This window comes from Crotalus tigris, unplaced genomic scaffold (assembly GCF_016545835.1).
Source record: "Crotalus tigris isolate CLP2741 ecotype Arizona unplaced genomic scaffold, ASM1654583v1 scf7180000024338.4412243, whole genome shotgun sequence".
Lineage (NCBI taxonomy): Eukaryota > Metazoa > Chordata > Lepidosauria > Squamata > Viperidae > Crotalus > Crotalus tigris.
Window position 1 is genome coordinate 2,642,357 of NW_024100508.1, and position 25,174 is coordinate 2,667,530.

Here is a 25,174-nt window from a genome sequence, read left to right on the forward strand (position 1 = left end):
AAGATAAGATAAGATAACCTTTATTGTCATTTTTTTACTGTGGGCACAACGGCACACATCAAAAAATGAAATTTAGTTGCCCGCTCCCAAAGTGAAACACATACATGACACACACCTAAACATACTATATACAACATATGTATAGACCCACACCCCTACATATATATAGCAAATAAATATTAAATGCTGTCCATCTTGAATATATAACGGAAGGAGGACGCTTGAGAGTTCACAAGGTTAATGCTGTATGGAATGAAACTCTGGCTGAATCTGGATGTTCTGCTACGGATACCATGAAGTCTCCTCCCAGAAGGTAACAAGGAAAACAGGTCATGAAGAGGATATGTAGTGTCCCAGATAATCTTACGGCCCCTGCTCAAGCAACGCTTCTGTGCTATGTCCTGGATGGGAACTACCAATGATCTTTTTGGCCATCCTCACCACTCACCTGTCCGAAGCAGGGATGCTTCCAAACCAGACTGTGATGCTGTATGACAGGATGCTCTCGATCATCCCCCTGTAGAAAGTGGTCAGGACAGGGGAAGGAAGACGTGGTCTGTTGTGTTGAAGATATCTGGGGGGGTGGGGGGGGCTGGAAGTGGATTTATGGAACGGACACTGAATCATTGCCTACCCTAAACATATCTTGTTTCTCTTTGTGCATAGTGTTTTTTTCCCCCTTTTTTTTTCTTCTTTTAGCTTTCTCTTCTATATCTTATCTATGGAGATTTTCAGTCATCCAGGTCATGGTTGTTGGACAATAAAACATAGATACTCACGGCATTGAACGGAAGCCCTCCAGTCCGGGGTCTGAATCCCCTCAAGGAGGCACATTTGTTCATAAGCTGCAAGGCTGATGCACAGCATGTTGTGATTCCTCCCGTAATGGCATAAATCATACAGGCAGGCCAAATAAAATGGGGAAGGATCCACATGCCAGTAGCACCTGGCAAACGGTCCCATTTGGCTGACCAAAATCCCACAGAGCTCTTCGTATTCCTGCAGATTTTCACAGGGCTCCAGGGTGGAATTGTCATCCATACACCTTAATAAAATAACAATAACAACAAAGCAAAAGGTCTTGGTTTTGTTAGAAGCTCCGCAGCAAAATGTAAACAAATAGAAGAGGAGATTTTGTATCTTTTTAATAGGATAGGATAGGATAGGATAGGATAGGATAGGATAGGATAGGATAGGATAGGATAGGATAGGATAGGGTAGGGTAGGGTAGGGTAGGGTAGGGTAGGGTAGGGTTGGGTAGGGTTGGGTAGGGTAGAATAGAATAGAATAGAATAGAATAGAATAGAATAGAATAGAATAGAATAGAATAGAATAGAATAGAATAGAATAGAATAGAATAGAATAGAGCTGGAAGGGACCTTGGAGGTCTTCTAGTCCAGCCCCCTGCTCAAGCAGGAGGACCTATACTATCTCAGACAAGTGACTGTCCAGTCTCTTCTTAAAAATCTCCAGTGATGGAGCGCCCACGATTTCTGGAGGAAAGCTGATCCACTGGTTAATTGTACTCACTGTCAGGAAGTTTTTCCTTAATTCCAGGTTGCTTCTCTCTTTGGTCAGTTTCCAACCATTATTTCTTGTCCTGCCCTCTGGTGCCTTGGAGAATAATTTGACCCCCTCTTTTTGTGTCAGCCCCTCAAATACTGGAATGCTGCTATCATGTCGACCCTGTTTTTTCTTTTCTCAACTTTGGCAGCTTGAAGCTGTGTGGACTTCAACTCCCAAAATTCCTCAGCCAGGGGAAGTTGAAGTCCACACATCTTCAAGTTGCCAAAGTTGAGAAACACAACTCTGGCAAATGCAGGAAATTAAGCAAGAATGTTTTATCAAACATGTTGTTGAATATTCTTAATGATCAGATGCCTTCCTTGGTGTGCATTATTAGCAATAGCATAAAATGTATTCCTAGCTCGATAAAAAGACAAAAAAAAGAGAATATCGCAATCTAGTAATACATCTGTATTACCATCAAGCTGTGGCAGCTTTTCTTTCCTACACAAATGTGCAATATAAGAGCCGAGGTGGCGCAGCAGTTAGAGTGCAGTACTGCAGGCCACTTTAGCTGACTGTGTTCAGCAGGTCAGCAGTTCAAATCTCACCGGCTCAAGGTTGACTCAGCCTTCCATCCTTCCGGGGTAGGTAAAATGAGGACCCAGATTGTTGGGGGCAATGTAAAATATATATATCTATATACATTGCTTACTGGTGTACACTGCTTAGAGAGTGCTTGCGCTTAAAGCGGTATATAAGTCTCATAAATAAATAAATAAATAAATAAATAAATAAATATTTCCATCTATTTTGGAATGCAAATTGAATTTGATTTCATTGGACGCACAATGGATCAGTGAGACTTGATATGTCATCTTTGAATCTTTCCTTACCCTGCTGGGCTGGTCTCTATTTTCCAGGCATTGCCAAAGTGCAAATCATTGTGGGCTCTGCTTCCATCAGGCAACACTTTATCATCCTCTGGAATACCATTAAAATTCCCGCACATTCCACACACCTTCCCCTGATACTCTGGTCCCACTTTGATGAACAGAGTGTGTTGGCCATTATAATGGATTTCTACATTTGCTGCTAATTTTATTATCACCATATTTTTTATCTTGGAAATGGAGCCTGTGAGCAACAGGATATGGGGCAGTTCCACCACTTCATGGTTGACCTGAAAAAGGAAAGTAGAATTAGGGAAATAGGTAGATAGATAACCTTTATTGTCATCTTTTAGTGGCACACATTAAAAACGAAATTTTGTTGCTTGCTGTCAAAAGTGTTCCCATACAGTAAGTGGGATAAGTCATATCTAATTACAAATGTGATCAAGGAAGTTTTTATTCCTTTCCTATAATGTTGGAATTTGGAGTCATTCATTACAGATGAATGGTGGAAATTTTAGGAGATAAAAGTATTTATCCACACGTGCAGTAATAGCTATATTTTAGAATAGAATAGAGTTGGAAGGGACCTTGGAGGTCTTCTGGTCCAGCCTCCCACTTAAGCAGGAGAACTTATACCATCTCAGACAAGTAACTGTCTAGTCTCGCCTTAAAAATCTCCAGCACCCACAATTTCTGGGGGCAAGCTGTTCCACTGGTTGATTGTCCTCACTGTCAGGAAGTTTCTCCTTAATTCTAGGTTGCTTCTCTCTTTGATCAGCTTCCAACCATTGTTTCTCATCCTTCCCTCTGGTGCTTTGGAGAATAACATGACCCCCTCTTCTTTGTGGCAGCCCCTCAAATACTGGAATACTGCTATAATGTCTCCCCTGTTTCTTCTTTTCTTTAGACTAGCCAAACCCAAGTCCTGCAGCCGTTCTTCATATGTTTTAGTCTCCAGGCCTTTGATCATCTTAGTTGCTCTTTTCTGATTTTTTTCCAAACTCTCAACATCTTTGATTATCAACTCTGATTATTTTAAAGGGAATTAGATTAATTATTGAAGAAAAAGGCCATTAGTAGTCACAGGCCAGCCCCAGATTCAAACACAACTTGTTGCTGGGGGTCATAAGGAGGACAGCAACAGACTTCCAATAGACATCTAATAGACATCAGAGAAGAGAATGCTGGACTAGATGAACCATTGGCCTATTCTAGCTAGGATGAGTAGAACCAGAATATATGGTGGTCTAGGATCCTAACATTAATTTGTGCAAACTCTGACTACTCGCTGGAGAAGTTCTACCCTACCATATGAGGAGACCTTTCTTCATGAAAAGATAAACAATAGTAACTTGCAGAATACCATCTCTTCGGTGTTCAGAAACATCCTGGAATGGGAATTTGGCAGAAGAGAAAGGCTCAAAAGCAGTGGTTCTCAACCTGTGGGTCGGGACCCCATTTGGGGTCGAATGACCATTTCACGGGGGTCACCAAACAACGCAGTCCGCCATTTTTTCCCCCTTTTCCTTAGTTGTGCTACTCCCTTTTATTCTATTGGCTTTCAAAAGCCAATAGGAATTGTCCAGGCTGTCTCTGCCCTGCTGAGCCCGCCAAAAGTCCCATTCTGCAAACGGTGCTGCACCAGTTGAATAGTCCTCGACTTACGACCGGTTGAGTAGTCCTTGACTTATAACCGGTTGGGGGTCGCGACATTAAAAAGGTTGAGAACCACTGCTCAAAAGGAATTGTGCTACAGTGAGAATCACATATGGCAATATTCCACATACCTCTACAATGGGACCACTCCTTAGGACAATATGGAAGCTTAGCGTGCTGCTCCACAACCAGATTTCCACTCGAGTTACAAAAGACACCGGAGGGTTTCCCCGGTGTTGATTCCATGCCACAACCCGGAAGAAGAATGGAGAGGAGGCATTGCAAGTCTTTGAGATCTCGTAGGCACAGGTGCCTTGGAAATGTGCCACCGAGCCATCAAAGGTGAAGTAATGAGGGTCCCCAGTCACTGTGCAGGTTCCCCATGGTGAGTGACAGCCTAGTTTTCCATCCTTCGCAGTACATGTCTGTTCAGGATTACAACTGGCAGCCACACAGCGGAAGTCAGAGGGGCCATAACAGCTGCACTGCTCGTGGCAACCAGGCAGCCAGACCCGGTCCCCAATCTGCAATGCACCCAAAAGAAATATGAACAATGAAGTTCATGGGATTATGAAGCTCAAGCAACACCTGTAAATGCAACTCCTCGGTATCGTGCAACGTGGTCAGAGTGAGCTCATTTACCCATTTTATTACTCCTCTGAAAATGTCCTCTAGAGATGATTTTGTCCTTAACTATGAATAGTTATTGCTGGCTTAGTGATGGCTTAGATCAGGGGTTCCCAATCAGGGGTGCGAGATGATATTCCAGGGGTGCGAAAACTTGGGTTTTCAAAATTATAGTTATATGCATAATTCGTTGCGGTTATTTTGAACTTCTGTAAGGGATGCGAGAACATATCAGAAGCGTTCTAGAGGTACGGGGTATAGAAAAGGTTGGGAACCACTGGCTTAGATCTTCTAGAGATCCTCTAGAGATGATTTTGCCCTGGCTTAATGATGGCTTAGATCAGTGGTTCTCAACCTGTGGGTCGGGACCCCATTTGGGGTCGAACGACCATTTCACGAGGGTCGCCAAACAAGGCTGTCCGCCATTTTTTCCCCCTTTTCTTTGGCCACGCCCTTGGCACCCGGTGATGTATAAGTGGTTGGGGGTCACCACAACAAGGGGAACTGTATTATGGGGTTGCAGCATTAGAAAGGTTGAGAACCACTGGCTTAGATCTTCTTCACTGTTGGGTTTTTACCCTTGCTTACTGTATTATATTTGACAAGGATGAAATCTCTCTCTCTCTCTCTTTCTTTTGAGATGCATTTAGAACAACTTTTCTGCTCTCACTAAGAGGCATCTGACTAAGCTATTTCTGCCAGAAACATTTGACCAAATAAAATGAACTGACTTTTGCCCTTGAAACAGAAGTCTGATTTTTCCCAGAAGAGTTGGGAGTGAGCGTGATACGTAATTATTCATGATACTTTAAGTACTATTTTTAACTCTGTTTATTATTATTACTTTGATCTGGATTGCTCTGTTATTCTTCTGTATTTCCTGGCACATGCTTGCTCATAATTTATACTTTGAATAAAAGCCTTGGCTAATTTGTAACATTTACTGTCTGTTTCAGAGTTCAAAATCCATCTTCACTGCTAAAAACGGATATTATCACACTTAAAACAGGATCAGGAAAAGGTCCTAGTTCCCCTCGTAGAGACACCACTTAGTTTTTCTCTCCTCTGTCAGCAAGGAGAAGAAAGAGGAGGTCAACCAGAATTCAAGGAAGATGAGGGGACAGTCTCAAAATCATCTGGATAAGCCTGACTCAATTGCTGCTTTCAGCACCATGGGTCTCTTGGATATTTGTGGTTCTAGATTCTAACAGAATATCAGTGGCCAGGACAGCTGTCCTGGCATCCCTAAGGAAGCTTCTTTCAAGACCATAGTGGAAGTTGAAATGGAGGTTACTAGCATTCTAGGTCAAAACTAAGGGAAGTTCAGGAGAGACTTTATGCCATAGCAGTCACCCAATATTATATGGTGTCACCTGGTCAGGATCTAGGATTTTACCTTATAAGTCAGCCCATTGTATATGCAGCCACACTGCTGTTCTGGAATGCAACTGTCTCCATTGCGCAAGTACCCTTGGTCACAGAAACATCCTTCAGAGCACGTGGGAAGGCAATGAAGCTCGACCCAAACATGCGAGCAGACATCCTGGCAGGGAGCCCCACAGAGTTCATAGTGGCTGTTGGTCTGGCAGTCGAGGCCTATTCAAGAAATAAAAAAACAATCCTTTTATCAATCACATGTTTGAAGCATTTAAAACTTTATGCTGGCTTACCTAAGAACCGCTGACCTAAAATGGAGAAGATCACAGGATATTCAGAATAGACATATTGAAATATTCTCCACCTACCACAGACATCTTCTATCCTCCAAGATGAGATGGTGACATTGGCTCTCTGACAAGCTGCAACATATATCTGAATGGAGTGACATAGGATGCTATTGTCTCCAGAGGAGGCGTAAAGGTCAAAAATGCAGTCTGTGAAGAAGGACAATGGATCAACTTGGAGGTGGCAAGAAGAAAATGGTCCATCTGGATTCTGGATGATCCGACACAGAGATTTAAAGTGAGTGAGATGTTCTCCTTGTTCAGACATTGGAATAATGGCAACCGTATTAGCAAGATTAGTTTCTGATCTCCAGTTCAGGACAAATTCCAATATGTCCTCTGAAGTTGAGCCATTTCTCATCATAAAGTCATCCTCCATGAGTTCATTGAAGTTCCCACATAGACCACAAGCCAGGCCCCGGTATTCAGGGGAAAGGGTAATAAAGAGATTGTGACCTGGGTCATAATTCACTATTAAGCCAAACTCTGTTTTTAAAACAGTATAAAATCCATGTTGATAAATGGTGATTCCTAAAGTCTGGATTTGAACTGGAAGGTTTACTACCACTCCATCAATCTGTGTGAAAGATGAGAACAAAGAATATTTATTGGTACCAATAGAAAACTCAGTAGCAAAAATTACATAACATGAATTTGGCTTTGGGATCTAATAAATTGGCATCGTTCCTCCAAAGCAGCTAAGGAAGAAGAGATTGTTGAAGAGAAACCACAGATGTGATGTACTGTAAGTGTCAGAAGCCTGATGTTTAACTACATTGGAACTGCAATTTCTAGCATCGCCAAACTGTTGTCTCACATCATCTGAAGAGCATCAGGTTAAGAAAGACGGAGTTTATCCTTACCAGCCCAAATTTCCACTGGTTCAATTCACAAAGAACAAAACAATTACTTAGGTATTGATCTTATTTTATTTACCTTGACTGTTCCCTGATATTCTCTCTGCAGGTATATCTGAGTATTGTTCACTGATACAATAACTCTTGATAGTACAGATAAAGGGTTGTTGAGCAACTTTTCATTCTTCACTTCAACCCTGAAAGAAGGTAAAGACTTGGACGTTGGGCACAGTTCCACCAAGATGTATGTGGAGATACCTTGGAAGTTATACTGCTGTCCATCAAAGGTAGTATAGTGGAGAAATTTAGAAATTCGACAGATACCATCTGGCAGTGCATGGCAGCCAAATACTCCCTTCTGAGTGCCACAGAATTGATCAGGGCCACAGAAGGCCCCATTAGCTTCAATGGCAGAGATGGAGCCATCACAGTAATACTTTTTTTGACAACCTTCTCCTTCCAGGAAGAACGTTTCCCCTTTTAAGTAATATCGTCCATTGTAGCTGCAGCCACACTGCTCCCAAGGCACACAGTCAGTGCCACTCAGCACAAACCCTGTTTCACACTGGCATCCTTCTACACACATGCTCTGGAAGCAGTTTGGAGGTCCAGTTGGTTGGGTGCAAGAGGCAGGGCAGGGAGAGCCACAAAGCTCGTAATAACTATTTGGTGGGCAAGTCAGTTCTGGAAGAAATAAGCATTGCCATTTAATCCAATATGAAAGAAATTGGCCAGAAAATTCTTTATGTAAAGGAAAATGAGATAGATTTAATATATATGTAGAGAGCCTATGGTCTTTCAAAGGTTGAATTCCAACTACTGTTAGTATTAATTTACATGGCCTATGATGAAAGATGATGACAATTGTCATTTAACAATATCTGAAAGACTGTACTGAAAAAGAAAGGAAGGAAAAAAATATGCAGATTAAAAATGTAAATATGGTGCAACTTCTTGTTCCATGTCTAGATCAAACTTTAGACTGCCAGAATGAAGCCACTTTCTTGGCTTGATGCTGGGCCAAAAATAAATCATTATCAGTACATGATGTGGAGCAATTGTCTGCCTTGGTATGTAGAGTACCTAACAAGAAAACAAGAACTTTTGAAACTATATTCAGTGAATTCAGTTATATTCAATTCAATTATATTCACTTACCGCACTCCGTAATTTCCCTCCAAGCCTGAATGTTGACGCCATGAATTTGACATTGCCAAGCATAGCTTTGGAGGGCTTCACACAGGCTTTTATGAGCACCTTGATTTGTGCAAAGGTCGATTACACAGTTTTCAATGTGGTTTTGAAGACCCATAAAATTCCCACATTCTTCAAATGGTCCCTCTCTATTGCTGATCATCCCACAGTAATTCTGAGATCTGAAGAGGGCTAGTTGAGTTTCACTGCATGTGGTTGGGACTCCAACCACTGCACAGTAGAAAGGGGAATCAGCTTTCTTCCAGCTGTTGCCAAAAATGTCTCTATTGTGAACTACAGAGCTGTTGGGAGTCCTGAAGTCCTGCTGATGGTTCTCACTGAAATTTCCACCAAGACCACAGAGGAAGCCAGAATAAGTCTCAGGAACAGAAACTGATACATAGTAAGACCAGTCATAGGAGATGGAGAGACCAAACTCAGTTTGAATGATGATGGACAATCCACTGTAATAGGCATAGAGTTTCCCAGAGGCCAAGATAACAGGCAGATTCACCAAAACACCATTGACCTAAGACCAAAAAAAAAAAAAAAAATGATGCTAGAAATCCTTAAGAATGAATGGATCAGCACTCCCCAAATTTTCTTCTAAGGATGATTAATTTAAGGTAAAAAGTAAAGATTCCCTTGAGTCAAGGTCTACTCAAAATAACTGCACAGAAATATCTACATGGTTTTCATAGGAATAGGGTGGACATAGCTTGGCATTGCCTCATTCTGGGATTAATACCCAAGAATCAAGATAGGGCAAGCTTGAGTTTCTTTCTCACAGTTTCTTATTTTTGGGGGCTCAACTTAGAATTTAGATCACTTTGGAGTCACGACTGAAAAAGAGTTCTAGGGCTAGATTCTAGGAGATTCTCAAAGGAAAGAGAACCTAACAACTTTGTGTTCAGACTCTTTTGTAGGCCACAGTGAAATACATGGGGAAATCCCATTGACAATGGAAATGAAACTAGGGTTAGGGTTAGAGTTAGGGTTAGGGTTAGGTCACTTTGGAGTCAGGGCTGAAAAATGGTGTGAGGCCTAGATTCTAGGAACTTCTCCAAGAAAAGAGAACCTAACAGCTTTTTGTTCAGACTCTTTTGTGAGCCGCAATGAAATACATGGGAAAATCCGATTGACAATGAAAATGAAACTAGTGTTAGGGCTAGAATTAGGGTTAGGGTTAGACGGGGCTTTTTGTGTCAGAATGCACAGAATGGCATTCTGGCACCTTTTTTCAACGGAATTTGTGGAACTAAAAAAAGTTCAATCAGACTTCCAACTTCTTGCGGAAAAAAAAAAGATCTCACAAGGAGTTGGAAGGTCTGACTGAACTTATTTTAGTCCCACAAACTGCATTTCCCTGCAGCAGAAGAGAAACACACCAGAGCTGGAAAGCAGGTTAGCAAAGAAATGCTTTCGGGAAGAGGGAGGAGCTGCGCTGGGAGGAGAAGCGGCAGGAAATGGGGCTGCCATTTCCAGAAGCGAGAAGGGAGGCGTGGGGCAATGCAGGGCAGCAAGCAAATGCTGTTCTGTGCTCTGCATCCCAGCACAGAGCTGTTGTGTTCTCTGTTCTCTGTGAGACAGGCGGCAAAGGACTGGCGGACGGAGGCGATGGATGAGGCTTGTGCCACCCGGTCACGGCGCAAGCCATGGGAGAGTTGGCGGAGGACAAGGAGGCAGCGGCTGTGCCTGGGCAGGTGATCTGCAGGGAAAAGTTTAAAGAAAACCCCTCCAACGGCGCACAGCAGCAGCGGTTCACCGTCACTCCCCCCGGCTCCGAAATGGTGGAGGGGGACCGGGCCTACGCCACCCATCCCATCCACCTTAGCATGGCAGTCCAGCTCGGGAGGGGAGTGAAAGGTTGCTGATCAAGGAATGGCCTGGCCGGGGGTGGGGGGGTGAGTTCAGGCACCTTTTTGCTTATAAAAAAAGCACTGGATTTATTTATACAGGTAGACCTCGATGTATGGCCACAACTGAGCCCCACATTTCTGTTGTTAAGTGAGGTTTGCCCATTTTAGGACCTTTCGTGCCACAATTGTTAACTGAATCACTGCAGTTGTTAAGTTACTAACATGGTTGGTAAGTGAATCTGGCTTCCCCATTGACTTTTCTTGTCAAAGGGTCACAAAAGGGGTTCATGTGACCCTGAGATGCTGCGACCGTCATAATTATGAGTTAGCTGTACAGCATCTGAATTTTGCTCATGTGACTATGGCGATGCTGTAAGGGTCATGATTGTGAAAAATGCTCATAAATCACTTTTTTCAGTTTGTTGTAACTTTGAATGGTCACAGGACTACATGTAGCTATAGCATATTCTCCTTTCCAAGCTCTGTTCAACAGTCTGCTTAATCTGCCATCTGCTAACACTTACTCAGACTTTCTTGAACTGCATACCTTGGACACTGGTTTTCACACCAGAATGCCCAATGATAAAATTCCTCACATGTTGCTGTACGCTGTGATGGCGCAGTGGTCAGAGTGCAGTATTGCAGGCTACTTCTGCTGATTGCCAGCAATTTGGCAGTTCGATTCTCACCGGCTCAAGATAGACTCAGCCTTCCATCTTTCCAAGGTCGGTAAAATGAGGACCCAGATTGTTGGGAGCAATAGGCTGACTCAGTAAACTGCTTAGAGAGGGCTGTAAAACACTGGGAAGCGGTATATAAGTGTAAGGACCCACCCCACTTTGCATCTTAAGAAGACAGAACTCTTGGAATAATTCTTCCAACAGGAATCCTTTATTAAGAGAAAATGGTTGCAGGCATGCTAGACAGGACTTGGGGTCCAAGCTCTCCCATTCAAGGTTTTAAGGGGTTCCCCAGTAGTCCCACCCAATCAACCCCCCTTCCAGTGATAGTTTCAAGTATCACAATTCCACCCCGTTTCTTCTTTCTTCCGTCTGGATGGAGACTTCAGATAACTACATGAAAGGCAAATACTCTTCTTTGTTAATGCTAATGGTCTCTGGTGCTAACGCTTTGAGGTTACAATAGGTTACAATAAACACACATTCAGCATTCAGCTCTTTGAAGTCTACTGAAGGAAGTGAGGGCCATAAAGCCCTTTGTTCTCCCCCTTCTCTCCCTCTTATGGCAGAATCCAAAGAAGGCAGAATTGGGAGTTTCTATATTTGATAATTAAAGATGAAATATGATTGGATTCTGACATCCGGCCCCTCTTAACAATAAGAGAGATCCACCTGAAAGAAAACACAAGTAAAAAATTTAGTTAGGCTTGTTAGGATACTCTGTGTGAAACTTCTTCAATAGCTTCGGGGCTCTGACGTGACGTTTATGGACCCACTCATTTTGTGAGGCAGGGAGGTGTTTCCAGGCAACTAGGTACTGAGTTGTTCCATGATATCTCCTAGAGTCAAGGATCTCTTTTATTTCGAAGTGTTGTTCCCCCTCCACCATGATTGGAGGTGGTGGGGGGGGGATTTTTGGCCGTAGAGGTGACTGATGCTCTCTTTTCAGCAAGCTGCAATGAAAAATTGGGTGTATTTGCCTGAGGTTTTTGGGTAATTCTAATTCTACTGTTACTGGATTTATGATCCTTTTAATTGGAAAAGGTCCTATATATTTTGGTCCAAGTTTTTTACAGGGCTGTAGGGACTTTAGGTATTTTGTAGATAAGTACACCATTTCTCCTATAATGAATGGTGTAGGCTCAACCCTTTTTTTATCGGCTTGTGCTTTGTATGCCCGCCTAGCTTCATCTAGTGATTTTCTGACTATTGGCCAGGTGTTTTGTAGGTTTTCCATCCATTCTTTCAGTGAAGGGATCGTTGGTTCTTTTGGGGTTAACTCTGGCATAGGGTTGAAACTTTGGCCGTTGGCTATTTGAAAAGGAGTGTAGCCTGTGCTGGAGTGGACTGCATTATTGTAGGCAACTTCTGCAAAAGGAAGTAAGTCCGTCCAATCACTCTGTTGGAAATTTAAAAAGCATCTCAAATATTGCTCAAGTACCGACTGGCACCGTTCCGCTTGACCATCTCCTTGAGGGTGGTGGCTAGATGTCAATCCCTGAGTGGTCCCTAAAAGGGATAAAAATTCCTTCCAAAATGCAGACGTAAATTGCACTCCCCTATCAGAGATGATGCGTTGGGGTGCTCCGTGCAATCTGTAAATGTGCTGGATGAAAAGTTTTGCTAAGGCCTTTGCAGTGGGAATTTTTTGGCAAGGGATAAAGTGCACCTGTTTGGAAAATAGGTCCGTGACTGTCCAGATAACAGTATTCCCATTGCTTTCAGGCAATTCCACTATAAAATCCATGGCTATTTCCCTCCAGGGGGCTGAGGGACTTGCCACTGGTTGTAACAGCCCTGGCGATTTCCCTTGCAACCTCTTTGCTGATGCACAGGTTGGGCAGCTGGCAACATAACTTTCTATGTCCTTTTTTATTGATGGCCACCAAAATTGCCGTTTAATTAAGTGTAAAGTTTTTACAAATCCAAAATGCCCTGCTGATTTTGTGTCATGGCAAAGTTGCATGAAAGTTAGTCTTTGAGTTGTTGGTATATATAACTTTTCCCCTACCCAAGGCAATCCGTCTCTCATTGTGCACACATGTTTGTTTTTCTGGAACCAATCATCTGTTTCCAAACTTTTTCTGAATTCAATCCCAGTTTGGCTGTCCAGTTGTGGTTTTATTTTGGCTTGGGTTCTTGTGGTTACTGGCGCTGCCAGTTGTGATTCTGCCATTATTGGTCTAGAGTCTGTGGTTCGTGCGCTGTTATATTGGGGCATGCGAGATAGTGCATCTGCCAGGAAGTTCTTTCTTCCTGGTAAATGTTTGAGCTTAAATTGGAATTGGTGAAAATGCTGGGACCAGCGGGCTTGTTTGGGATTGAGTTTCCTGGAAGTTTTCAGGGCTTCCAAATTTTTGTGATCAGTCCACACCTGGAAGGGGATTTTGTTGCCTTCCAGGAACTGTCGCCACGTGAGTAATGCCCAACGTATCCCATAAGCCTCCTTCTCCCATACGGGCCAGCGCTGTTCTGTTTCCGTGAGTTTCTTAGATGTATATGCACAGGGTTGCAATACTGCATCATCATTTTCTTGTAATAGCACAGCCCCCACTGCCACATCACTTGCATCTGCCTGTATTATGAAGGGTTTGTCCATGTCTGGGTGCCTTAGTACTGGTTCGGCAGAAAAAAGTCTCTTTAGTCTCTCAAACGCTGCTTGGCACTCCATTGTCCATGTTAGTGGCTGGCTAGGTTTTACTGAGGGTGTTCCCTTCGTTTTTAGTAAGTTAGTGAGGGGCAAGGCTATCTGTGCAAATGAGGGGATGAATTGGCGGTAAAAATTTGCAAAGCCCAGGAAACTTTGTAGTTGCTTTCTTGTGCGGGGTGGTGCCCATTCTAATACTGCTCTGACCTTCTCTGGGTCCATTTCAATGCCCTGTGGGGATATGCGATAGCCTAGGTAGTCTATCCTTTCCTGGTGGAATTCGCATTTTGAGAGTTTGGCATATAGGTGAGCGGCTCGCAGCTTCTTTAAAACCGCTCTGACAAGTTTGACGTGTTCTTCTTTTGTTTCGGTAAAGATAAGAATGTCGTCCAAGTAAACAAGGACCCCCTTAAACAGGTGCTCCCTTAGAACGTCATTGATTAGTTGCATAAAGACTGCAGGGCCCCCTTGTAATCCAAATGGCAAGACTTTGAATTGATAGCACCCCATGGGGCAGTTAAATGCAGTCTTCCATTCGTCCCCTTCCTTGATTCTCACTCGATAGTAAGCTTCCCTTAAGTCTAGTTTAGAAAAAATTTTCCCTTTCGATAGGTGTGACAGCATGTCTTTCATGAGGGGCAGCGGGTATAGGTTGCTTTCACTGATTGTATTCAGGGCCCTATAATCCACGCATAAACGTAAAGAGCCATCCTTCTTCTCTCTAAAAAGGACCGGGGCAGCCACTTTAGGCTTGGCTGGCTCAATGAAACCTCTCTCCAGGTTTTTTTTTATAAATCTTTCCATTTCCTCCTTCTCCTTTGGGCTCATGGAGTATAATCTGGGCTTCGGGAGTTTTGCCCCAGGCTTGAATTCAATGGTACAGTCTGTGGGTCGGTGGGGGGGAAGCTCATTCGCCCTCTCCTCACTGAAGACTTCAGCAAGGTCCCTATATTCCTCTGGTATTTCTGTTAATCTTTTTTCCTCTCCTATGGATGCTTTTTCTATTCTTGATTCTGGTAGCCTCCCTTGGGGTTTTAAGTCCATAGGGTCCCCCTTCGGGAATTTGATTTCTGTCGTCCTCCAATTTACCCAGGGGTTCCATTTTTTCAACCATTCCATCCCTAGAATCATTGGGCATTCCATACCTGGGGTCACCACAAACGTTAAGTCCTCTTCATGGTTGCCCAGGGAGAGATGTATTGGCAAAGTGGCTAGGGTAGCTGGCACCCCCCCTGCTATGGATCCATCTAGCTGGCCAAATGAGATTGGTTGTTCCAGTCTCCTGGATGGGATGCCCAGATTCCCCACTAGTGTTGGGCTAATGAGGCAGCGGGTACAGCCAGAGTCTATTAAGGCTTTCACCTTCACAGCTTCGGGCATGGGGGGGATTAATATAGTCACTGTTTTGAAGATGGGTGTGATGCATCCACTTACCAGGGGTTCGCCCTCCGAGCTGTCATCTGAGGCATCCACCGGCCCTATGGTGTAGGCTGGAGTCCTTTCCCCTTGGTAAGCAGAGGTGGGGTTTTCTGCAATTTCCATCATTCTCATGGCCGTTTCTTTTGGCTTAGCTGAATACTTTCCGGGTTTGTTGATTTGGGATCTGTCTGGGTTGTGCTGGGGGGCCTTTGAGCGGCATTCTACAGCTCGATGCCCTTCTCTTCCGCACTTGAAACATCTCATTTGCTTCTTGGCTGTATCCGATGATTTCACCGGTTGGTGTGTCAGCTCAGGCGGGGGGCGGCTCCATTGTTTTCCTCGGCGGTGCCTCTTCAATATGTCGATCTCTGCTTCCTCTGCCAAGACGTACCATTCCTCAAGTCGATGTGGGTCCCCTCGGGGCAGGCAAGCATCATATAGATCATAGTTTAGTCCGTCTTTGAAATGGCCAAGGAGGATGTCTTCTGGCCAATTCAGTTTGCTGGCAATGGCCCGAAATTCTTGTGTATACTCAGCCACTGGGCGTTTGCCCTGCCTCATCGTTGTTATTCTTTCACGGGCTTTGCGATCAGCCAGGGGGTCTTCAAATCGTCTTCTCAAAGAGGACATGAAACGGTTGAAGTTACTGAGTTCTGGGGCATTGGAGTCATGCAAGTTCACTACCCAATCCGCAGCTGGTCCATCCAGGGCAGATTGCACGATCCGGATGCGGGCTTTGTCGCTGGGAATATCCTGCCCATATTCCTCCATGTAGCTGAGGACTTGGGTTAGGAAAAAACCCCAAGCGTGTTGGCTCCCCTTTGAATTTCACTTCCAACGGTGGACGTCTTGGAATGGATCGGTGCCTCTGTTGTGGGTGGTAGTGCCTTCCGTCCAGATTGCCATCTGTGGTCCGGTAGGGGGTGGGAGCTCCTGGATCAGTAGATGTCCCTGGGGTTGCAGGTTCCACGTCCCCCTCGGTGTCTCTCCCTTTGCGGCTCCAGGAACTGGGGCAGCCGTAGGGTTCAGTATTCTCCTCTCCTAGGGAGCTGAGAGTTCTCTTCATCAGGTCAATAGCTTTCTCTAGGATCCAGTCTGAGTACGGTGCCCAGCTTCCTCCCTCTTCCTTTGCGTGCAGGGATTTCTCCATCTGCTGCTTCCATTCTGGTTGCTTGGTCCCCCGTCTCAGGGTCACCTTTCTTGATTCCTTTCCCCACTCACTTTTCTTTCCAACGCCCATCGACCAGCGAGGCTTGTGGTCCTGTGTCTCCACCACTTCTTCTCCTGAGGAATCTGGCCTCTCGGATCCCAACATCTGGCAAGGTTCCAACTGGGTCAGCGGCTCTCTTTCCAGGGAGTTTTCCCCCTCTCTTGCTCCATTGTCTGACATGGTAAATTTTTGCAAAATCCCCCGGCAAGGGTCTCCCTTCCAGGTGGATTAATTTTGCAAGTCCTGTCTAATGTAAGGACCCACCCCACTTTGCATCTTAAGAAGACAGAACTCTTGGAATAATTCTTCCAACAGGAATCCTTTATTAAGAGAAAATGGTTGCAGGCATGCTAGACAGGACTTGGGGTCCAAGCTCTCCCATTCAAGGTTTTAAGGGGTTCCCCAGTAGTCCCACCCAATCAACCCCCCTTCCAGTGATAGTTTCAAGTATCACAATTCCACCCCGTTTCTTCTTTCTTCCGTCTGGATGGAGACTTCAGATAACTACATGAAAGGCAAATACTCTTCTTTGTTAATGCTAATGTTCTCTGTTGCTAACGCTTTGAGGTTACAATAGGTTACAATAAACACACATTCAGCATTCAGCTCTTTGAAGTCTACTGAAGGAAGTGAGGGCCATAAAGCCCCTTTGTTCTCCCCCTTCTCTCCCTCTTATGGCAGAATCCAAAGAAGGCAGAATTGGGAGTTTCTATATTTGATAATTAAAGATGAAATATGATTGGATTCTGACAATAAGTCTAAGTGCTTTTCTATCGCTGTTGCTACTGGGAAGGCCCTTTCTTTAGAGTTTGCAGAATGCCCTTCTTACCTGCACTTTGCCTTCCTGTCCTTCTTTTGCAGCGATGCGCTCCCCATATACATCCAGCAGAACTTGCCTAGTCGAAGATGCTGCAGTGGAGTATCTGTGCCCATTTACTATGTGGATAGTGAAAGCAGGTAGCTTGCCGGGAGGGCCACAATACTGGGTGAGGACATACGTGCATGCTCCTTGGTAGCTAAAGGCTGCCCCACTAAAAGTGATAACATGAAAGTAGCCAAATACCCACATAGTCCTGTACGACACAGGATAACAGTCCCAAATACCATCCACAGCTTTGCATATCTCCAGAGGCCCACAGGTAAGCACTTGGCACTCAAGAGGGTGGCCAGGTTGTTTGCAGGTACACTTTTTGATGCAAGTGTCTGGCAGGACCACCTCTTCTCCCAGCTGATAGTTGCGGCCGTTGTGCTGACAGCCGCACTGTCCCAGGGGAATGCATGCGTCTTCGTTCAGGACGTGCCCTTCCTGACAGGTGCATCCTGCTATGCACGGCTCAGGGCATTTGATGAGAGCTGTGTGGTTGGCACAAGTGAGTGGGCAGGCTGTGCCACAGAAATCATAGTAAGCATTGGGTGGACAGGTAATAGCTAAGGAGAAAAGAAAACAAAAGGTTAAAATGAGACACAAACATCATCCATGTTTGGGAAGCAGGAAGGTTAAAAATAGGGTTTTGTAAGTCTTTGGTGTAGAAAACCAAACCATGAATTGGGGATGTAAAACTCTGTCCCTCCATCTCTGCTCATTCTGGATACTTGTAAATAAATATATCCCTAACTGGGACTTTGCTTAATAGGAAGCCAGCCGAAAATTGATATTAATAAGACGGTTCGTACTTTACAGGTAGACTTTGACTTACGACCACAATTGAGCGCAAAATTTCTGTTGCTAAATGCGACAGTTGTTAAGTGAATTTTGCCTCATTTTATGGCCCTTCTTGCCACAGCTGTTAAGTGAATCACTGCAGTTGTTAACGACACAGCAGTACAGTGAATCTGGCTTCCCCACTGGCTTTATTCATCAGAAGGTCGCAAAAAGTGATTACGTGACCCTGAGACATTCCAACTGTCTTAAATATGGGCTAGTTGCCAAGGGTCCAGATTGTGATCACATGACCATGGGGATGCTGCAACGGTTGTAAGTGTGAAAGAAATGCTCATAAGTGACTTTTTTTCAGTGCTGCTGTAATTTTGAACAGTCACTAAGTGAATGGTTATAAGTTGAGGACTACCTATAATTCCTAGAAACCTCCAAAGGAAACACAAGGCCAGAGGTCTTCAAACTTGGCAACTTTAACAGTTATGGACGTCAACTCCCAGAATTCTGCAGCCAGCCTGGGAGTTGAAGTCCATAAATCTTAAAGTTGCCGAAGTTGAAGACCACTGCACAAGACAGTCCAGGAAATCTCTGAAACTTTCCATACTTCAAAACTGGGGGGAAAAAAACCCCACATTTTCACACTAGGACGTTTTGAGGGACCAAAAGGAAAGAGGTTCCTTGCTCACCACATCCCAGCTCTTCCCTCCAGCTGGGCACCTGCACTCCGAGAGTCTGGCATATCTCCTCATAGGTTTCTATAGCCGCACACAACATGTCATTGTCTTGTCCGTACTGGCAAAGATCAAAAATGCAGGAGTTGTAATATGGAGCAGGATCCTCATGCCAGTGGCACTCTGAGAAAGGTCCAGATCGATTTGTGAAAATCTCACACTTTTGTTCCAGGTCTAGGTGATTTATGCATGGTGCAAGAGCACCTGTATCATTAGTGCATCTGAAAGGCAAGAAAACCTCATTATGTTATATGCAGACATTATATTGAGCCTTAATCGTATGGCATCAGTAGTTATCTGCTCTTTCATATAAAATAACTTTTTAAAAAATTCATCTTTGCTTAAATCAGTACTTTTTCAAATTTAGCAACCTGTAGATGCGTGGACTTCAACTCCCAGAATTCCCCAGCCAGGACACTGGGGAACATAAGGACATATGTTTACATGTACATAAAGGATATTGCAGGAGAAATTTGAAGAATGGGGACTCAAACTAGAAGCCAAAAGATGTCCAGGAGATGTTAAAGAAAAAAATGACAGAGGTAAACAAAAACACTTTGGAAGATCTACAGAATAAAGAGCTGAAACAAAGTTCATCTGATGCAGAAAAATTAGAACATACAGTAAATGTTGAAATATAGAAAGTTGAGATGGATAAATGATGGATGGATAAATTATTATTTTTTTGAGTAGACAAAAGGCACTATCTACATTTACTGGAGATTCTTATAGACTTTTTACATAAAAATGAAAAAAAACCTTGTGATTTATGGTTCTGATGTTTAGACAGGATAGATTATAGAAAGAAGATAATACAAAGATAATGTCCCTTTGAGAGAGAGACATTAAAGTATAAATATAAATTATCAGTGCTATGAAGAACATTGAAAACTCCTTTACATATTTTTCTTTTTTCTTTTTCAACTGTTTTTTCTTGCACTTTTTGCTTTCTTTTTTTTTACTTTATATTAAAATAAAAATCATACATAAAAAAGAAATATGGAAAATAAAAAATAAAATAAAAATATATGGAAATATATGACACATGACAATTAAAGTGGAAATACAAATGATAAGCAAAGAGAATGATTTAGATAATGACTTTTTATTGGATATACAAAAGAGATTTGCTAAAGTCTTGAAGAAGTTTTTGAGATGGGGAAAAAGAGAAACTGAAGACAAATCCAATTCTATAATAACATCTGAATGAATTAAAGATCAAGATTGCTAGAAGCCAAAAGAAGAAGTATAAAGTTGGTTTATGTGACCAAGGTTAAAAGAAGACAGGTTTCTATGACATTTTGGAAACCCTTCGTTCATTAATACTAGAACTGAAATGTTAATGATTTATAGATTTGAGTATGAATAAGGGGTGAGTTCTGGGAAAAAGAGATACTTGCATACAACCTTAAGGGGATGAAGAATTACTAAGTTTGTTTGTATTAGTTGTGATGAAGATCAGAAGTCATTTCTTTAAATATATTTTAAAAACATTATTTCTTTTCTTTCTATTTTCTTTCCCTTTCTATTCTTTCTTTCCCTTTCTGAGTTAAGTTTGTATGTCTCTTATTATATTTGTAAAAAGAAATCATTAAATTATTTCTAAAAATAAACATAAAAGATAAAGAAATCCATTATAAATCAAACTTACCTTGAGGGGCTGATGTCAGACATCCAAGCATTTCCAAATTCAGCATCATTTTTGCCTTTTTTCCCATCAGGCAAGGCTTTGTCATCATCACGATAGCCATTGAAATTCCCGCACATCCCACTCAGCTTCCCCCAATATTTAGGACCCACACGGACAAACAAAGCATGGCGGCCATTGTACTGGACCTCCAAACTGGGATGGGTTCTTACAATTAACATCTGGCTTCTCTTTGTGATGTTGGCTAAATGCTCTAGTTTTGCTGGCAAAGCAATTTGTCTCCCATCAACCTAAAAATAGAGTGGAAATCCAATTAGGCATGTAATCATTTGTATGGGGAGAAGAAGAAGAGCTGAGGGCTTTAGCACAATATGAAGCCCATATGATCTCACATGAAGGGTGAGATCCCAAAATATTGTAGCCATTGTTTTAATTATCCTTGTTTGTATTTCATAATCCTAATCAGGATGTTTTTGAGAAAAACGGGGGAACATAGGTTCCTATTCTATACTGTAATAGCTATGATCATTTGCAAACCGATTCATATTAATTTGAAGGCACTGGGTGAGATTAGACTCAAGGGAGAGTTTGAAGTAGTGGGACACATTTAATTCTTCTGGTGACCTGGGAAAGAAACCCCCTGAATTTTCTTTAAGCTCTCTTGAAGAAAACATGAGCTATAAGAATAATAATAGATTAATTAGGCTTAATCATTAGAGGCCAAATAAGAGTTAAAACTGGATATATATAGAACCGAATTTCATGTTTCTTATATCTCTGTATTATGAGAACATGCTTTCAAAAGCTCAGATTCAATCCCTACCATAGTTAAGAATGTCTTGTTCTTGGGAAAACTACCTATTCTAACATCATAGTGGACAAAGTCACTAGTTGGTTAAATAATTTACTTGGGTTTTTCTGTCCTAAGCATTGAAATTCTTGACTGATGCAGAATCATAGCAACTAAGAATTGGAGGGATGTATATGTGCCATTCCCTACTAATATATGGAAAAGTACAACATCCCAACAAATAGGACTTCAGCTTCTTCTTGAAGATTTTCAACAAAGATCAACCCATTGGATAATTTCATTGTCAACCTTATCTGGTAAGATTTAGTTAAAATCTAGTATTCTGTTATCTCAAGAAGTAACATATCTTTGCTCATATGTATGCACAACCAGCCAGATCTTATCTCTCTTTTTTCCAAACTAAATATTATTTCTTAAAACTTTTGCTATCATTATCAACATCATCATTCCATATTTTCCAAATGGTCATTGATTATGTTGATTTATTATACAGTTTTTTCCCTTCCTCCTCTTTTTTTTTTTTTGGCACGTATCTAGAAGTTGTCCTCACCTTCACATCTTTTCCTTGTTCCAAAACAATATGAGAACTGAACTGCTTGAAGCTAAGCCAAATGTCCACTCGGTAAATAAAAGATACTTGGGGATTCCGGAAATTTTTATTGGTAGCCACAACCCGGAAGGAGAAATCCAAGGAGGAGTTGCGTGTCTTTGAGATCTCATAAGCACAACTGCCCTGGAAATGGGCTATGGCCCCATCAAATGTGAAGTAGTGAGGGTCTCCAGAAACAGTGCAAGTGGTCAGCTGATTCTTGCAACCCAGCTTTCCATCCTGAATTGCACATTGCTGGCCAGGATTGCAGCTGGCTGGGATGCAGTGAAAGGTAGATGAATTCTCACAGCTGCACCTTTTTGTGCAACCAGAAAGCCAGAGAAGGTCTCCAACCTGATAAGTAAAGCAGTAGTTAATTAATCAAGACAACACTTGAACACTGTGCCACAGTCTGCCCATCTTATTCAGATCAGTTTCCTACCTCTGCAAAATAGGTTTTGTTTATCTATTTTACTAGATTTATTTCTAGTGTTCTTTTTGATATGTTTGACCTTGGGGTACTGCCCCTGCTGCTGCTCCTGTTTGGGGCTATTCCTCTTTTTATCATTGTGCAGCTTACGTGGTGGCTCATGTTTCCTTCTTTGAAGAAGATCTATGAAAGACTTGGGAATTGTTTCTTGGGAAGCATTTCAGATCCTATGAGATTTAAGTACTCTTTTTTTTCCTCCTTAAGACCTGCTCTTAAGCTATTTTAAGAGCCGTGGTGGCACAGTGGTTAGAATGCAGTACTGCAGGCTAACTCAAGAGTTCGATCCTAACCAGCTCAAGGTTGACTCAGCCTTCCATCCTTCTAAGGTCAGTAAAATATGGGTCCAGATTGTTGGGAGCAATATGCTGATTCTGTAAACTGCTTAGAGAGGGCTCTAGAGCACTGTGAAGCGGTATATAAGTCTAAGTGCTGTTGCTATTGCTATTTTAATGTTATGCATTCAAGATCTCCCTTCATTTTATCTCAGCAACAGACCCCATGTGGGGCAGGCTGGGCTGAAAGAGGGAGAACTGGCCTAAATCACCCACCAAGCTTCTATGGCTGAGGGGGGATGAGAACCCGGATCTTTTCACTCTTAGCCCACCACCTTCCCCACTACACCACACTATGTCACAAAATCACGAGTGAGGTCCAACTGTTGAAGTGGACTGAAGGTAGTCCTCAACTTACAGCCATTCATTTAGTGACCACTGAAAGTTACAATGGCACTGAAAAGCATGACTTATGAATGCTTATCACACAGCCATGGTCACATAATCAAAATTTGGACACTTGGCAACTGGCATGTATTTATGACAGTTGCAGTTTCCCACAGTCATATGATCATCTTTTGTGACTTTCAGACAACAAAGTCCATGGGGAAGCCAGGTTCACTTAACAACCATGCTACTAACTTAACAACTGCTGTGATTCACTTAACAATGGTGCAAGGTCTTAAACTTACTTAAGAACTGTCTTGCTTAGCGACAGAAATTCTGGGCTCAGTCGTGGTTGTAAGTTGAGGACTGCCTGTAGTATCTGGGTCTTATAACCTTCTCCATTTCACCACACTGACCTTTGGTTCAAAGGGAGAAGCTGACTTACATTGTAATAACGGCCATTGTGTTCACAGCCACACTCCTCCTGCCGAATACATTTGTTTCCACTCCACAGGTATCCTGCATCACAGACACATCCTTCAGAGCACAGAGGGCTGCAGAGATGTGTAAATGTGGCACAAAAACCCTGGCAAGCCACATGGCAGAGCTCATAATGGCTGTTGGCTGGGCAATCCGGATCTTTAAAAAAAGAGGTGGGGGGAAGGAATCAGTCATTTTGCTGGCAATCCTATCCATGAGAAGCAACTTTCAAAACCTGGGGTGATGCTATTTGATGCATTTTTGTGGGTTTCATTTTAAACAATAATAATGTGGACTTTATTTAGCTTTTCCTTCACAAACGGAAAAAAAAGAAAAGAAAAGCATATTCCCACCACTGCCCATAAATCTTATTATGTTCTGTTCTAGAAAACATTCCAAATAACTCATGTTAAATATGTAAAAATGACCAAGTCTACAGCAAAATGTTACAGTATTTCCAAGTCCAGGGGTAGGCAACCTTGGCTCTTTTATGACTCGTGGACTTCAACTCCCAGAATTCCTGAGGCAGTCAGCTCAGGAATTCTGGGAGTTGAAGTCCATGAGTCATAAAAGAGCCAAGGTTGCCTACCCCGTCCAAGTCTGTTAGGGAGGAAGCTTTTCTAGATCTTCATCCAATCAACCAGTCATTCTCTTCCCTGGGGTATCATAAAAGGAGGCTTCAAATTAGAGCCTTCAAAAATGCCAGCACCCCACACCTAACCTATGGATTTGATTTCCAAAGCTCCTAGGAAAATTGCTGATTAACTGTATTGTTTGTAATATATTTTATTTTAAAATATTGATACATTCCAGGAAGAGGAATCATATTGACTATAACTATTGAATTATAAGTATACTTAAATGAAGTTCAGTTTAGTTTTGTCCTGGTCCTATGAAGGTTGTCACTTTTGCAACCTGCTGCACTGAAGATACTATCTAGCTGGGTAATGAAACGTCTGCAAGAAAACAGCCAAGCTCAGAGAGCACCAAGGATTCTACAGTTTAACCCTGAGCTACAAGTATTCTCTTCTATTGGTGCTTTTACACCCTGCGCATCTCTTCTGTTATGTGTGCTCTGGCCCTGATCTAGATACAGCCCTGTTGGCACTTCCTCTATATGTTCAGAGGCCATGCAATGTTAATCTGATCAACATATAACTACAATTTGCCCACTCTTATATGTGCTTCTATTCTTCTTCCTTTTTTGTTGCACCCCAAAGCAAAACTAGCAAGATAGAGTGGGAACTTTTCTGCATGAACAGGCCATATTTCCATACATCCCCTTCCCCAATTAAGCAGGAAGACCAATCTGACATGACATTAAACAAATCAGAGTCAATTCATGGAAATTTATACTAAGAAATATTATGTGTTCACAACAAGGTACTTAAATAGGTTATTAAATTAACCTATTGCTTTTGTGCAATGTGCCTTGGAGATCTTTCAGAGATCTGAGTAAGTATCACACAATGCATTTAACCTTTGCTGAATTAATCAATTTTTGGGGTTCACACATTATCCTGAACCATACACTAACCAAACTGGCTGACTTCACATAATACACTAATAATCTAGCCAACATTTGCAGTAATCAAACTTGTGGGAATGCATCTGCTTGGCTCTTCCTTAACCTTAAGTAAATGTATTGCATAAACACACCTATTCATAAACAGAATATTAAGTGATGTCCTAGAAGTGTTCCAGCCTTCATAAAATATATTGGCCTGTGCTAATTGACTCACCACAAAAAGATCCAATTCTCCAGGGCTTGAGGGTGATGTTGGCTCTCTGACAGGCTGCTACATATGTCTGAATGGAAACGCACAAGATCCTC

General features: G+C 42.5%; 1 protein-coding gene across 1 annotated transcript in view; it reads right to left on the bottom strand.

Annotated features, from left to right (window-relative positions):
* The window catches only part of LOC120300082 (alpha-tectorin-like), a 34,585-nt gene extending 17,109 nt beyond the window's left edge, over nt 1-17,476 (bottom strand). The window contains exons 1-7 of the mRNA XM_039325631.1: nt 17,105-17,476; nt 8,425-8,989; nt 6,431-6,986; nt 6,082-6,281; nt 4,190-4,582; nt 2,403-2,689; nt 780-1,045 (exon numbers count right to left, since the gene is read on the bottom strand). Of these exons, the coding sequence (XP_039181565.1) occupies nt 780-1,045; nt 2,403-2,689; nt 4,190-4,582; nt 6,082-6,281; nt 6,431-6,986; nt 8,425-8,487 (1,765 nt within the window). The 5' untranslated portion in view covers nt 8,488-8,989; nt 17,105-17,476. The remainder of the gene's footprint in view (nt 1-779; nt 1,046-2,402; nt 2,690-4,189; nt 4,583-6,081; nt 6,282-6,430; nt 6,987-8,424; nt 8,990-17,104) is intronic.
* Between the last annotated feature and the right edge of the window lie 7,698 nt (nt 17,477-25,174).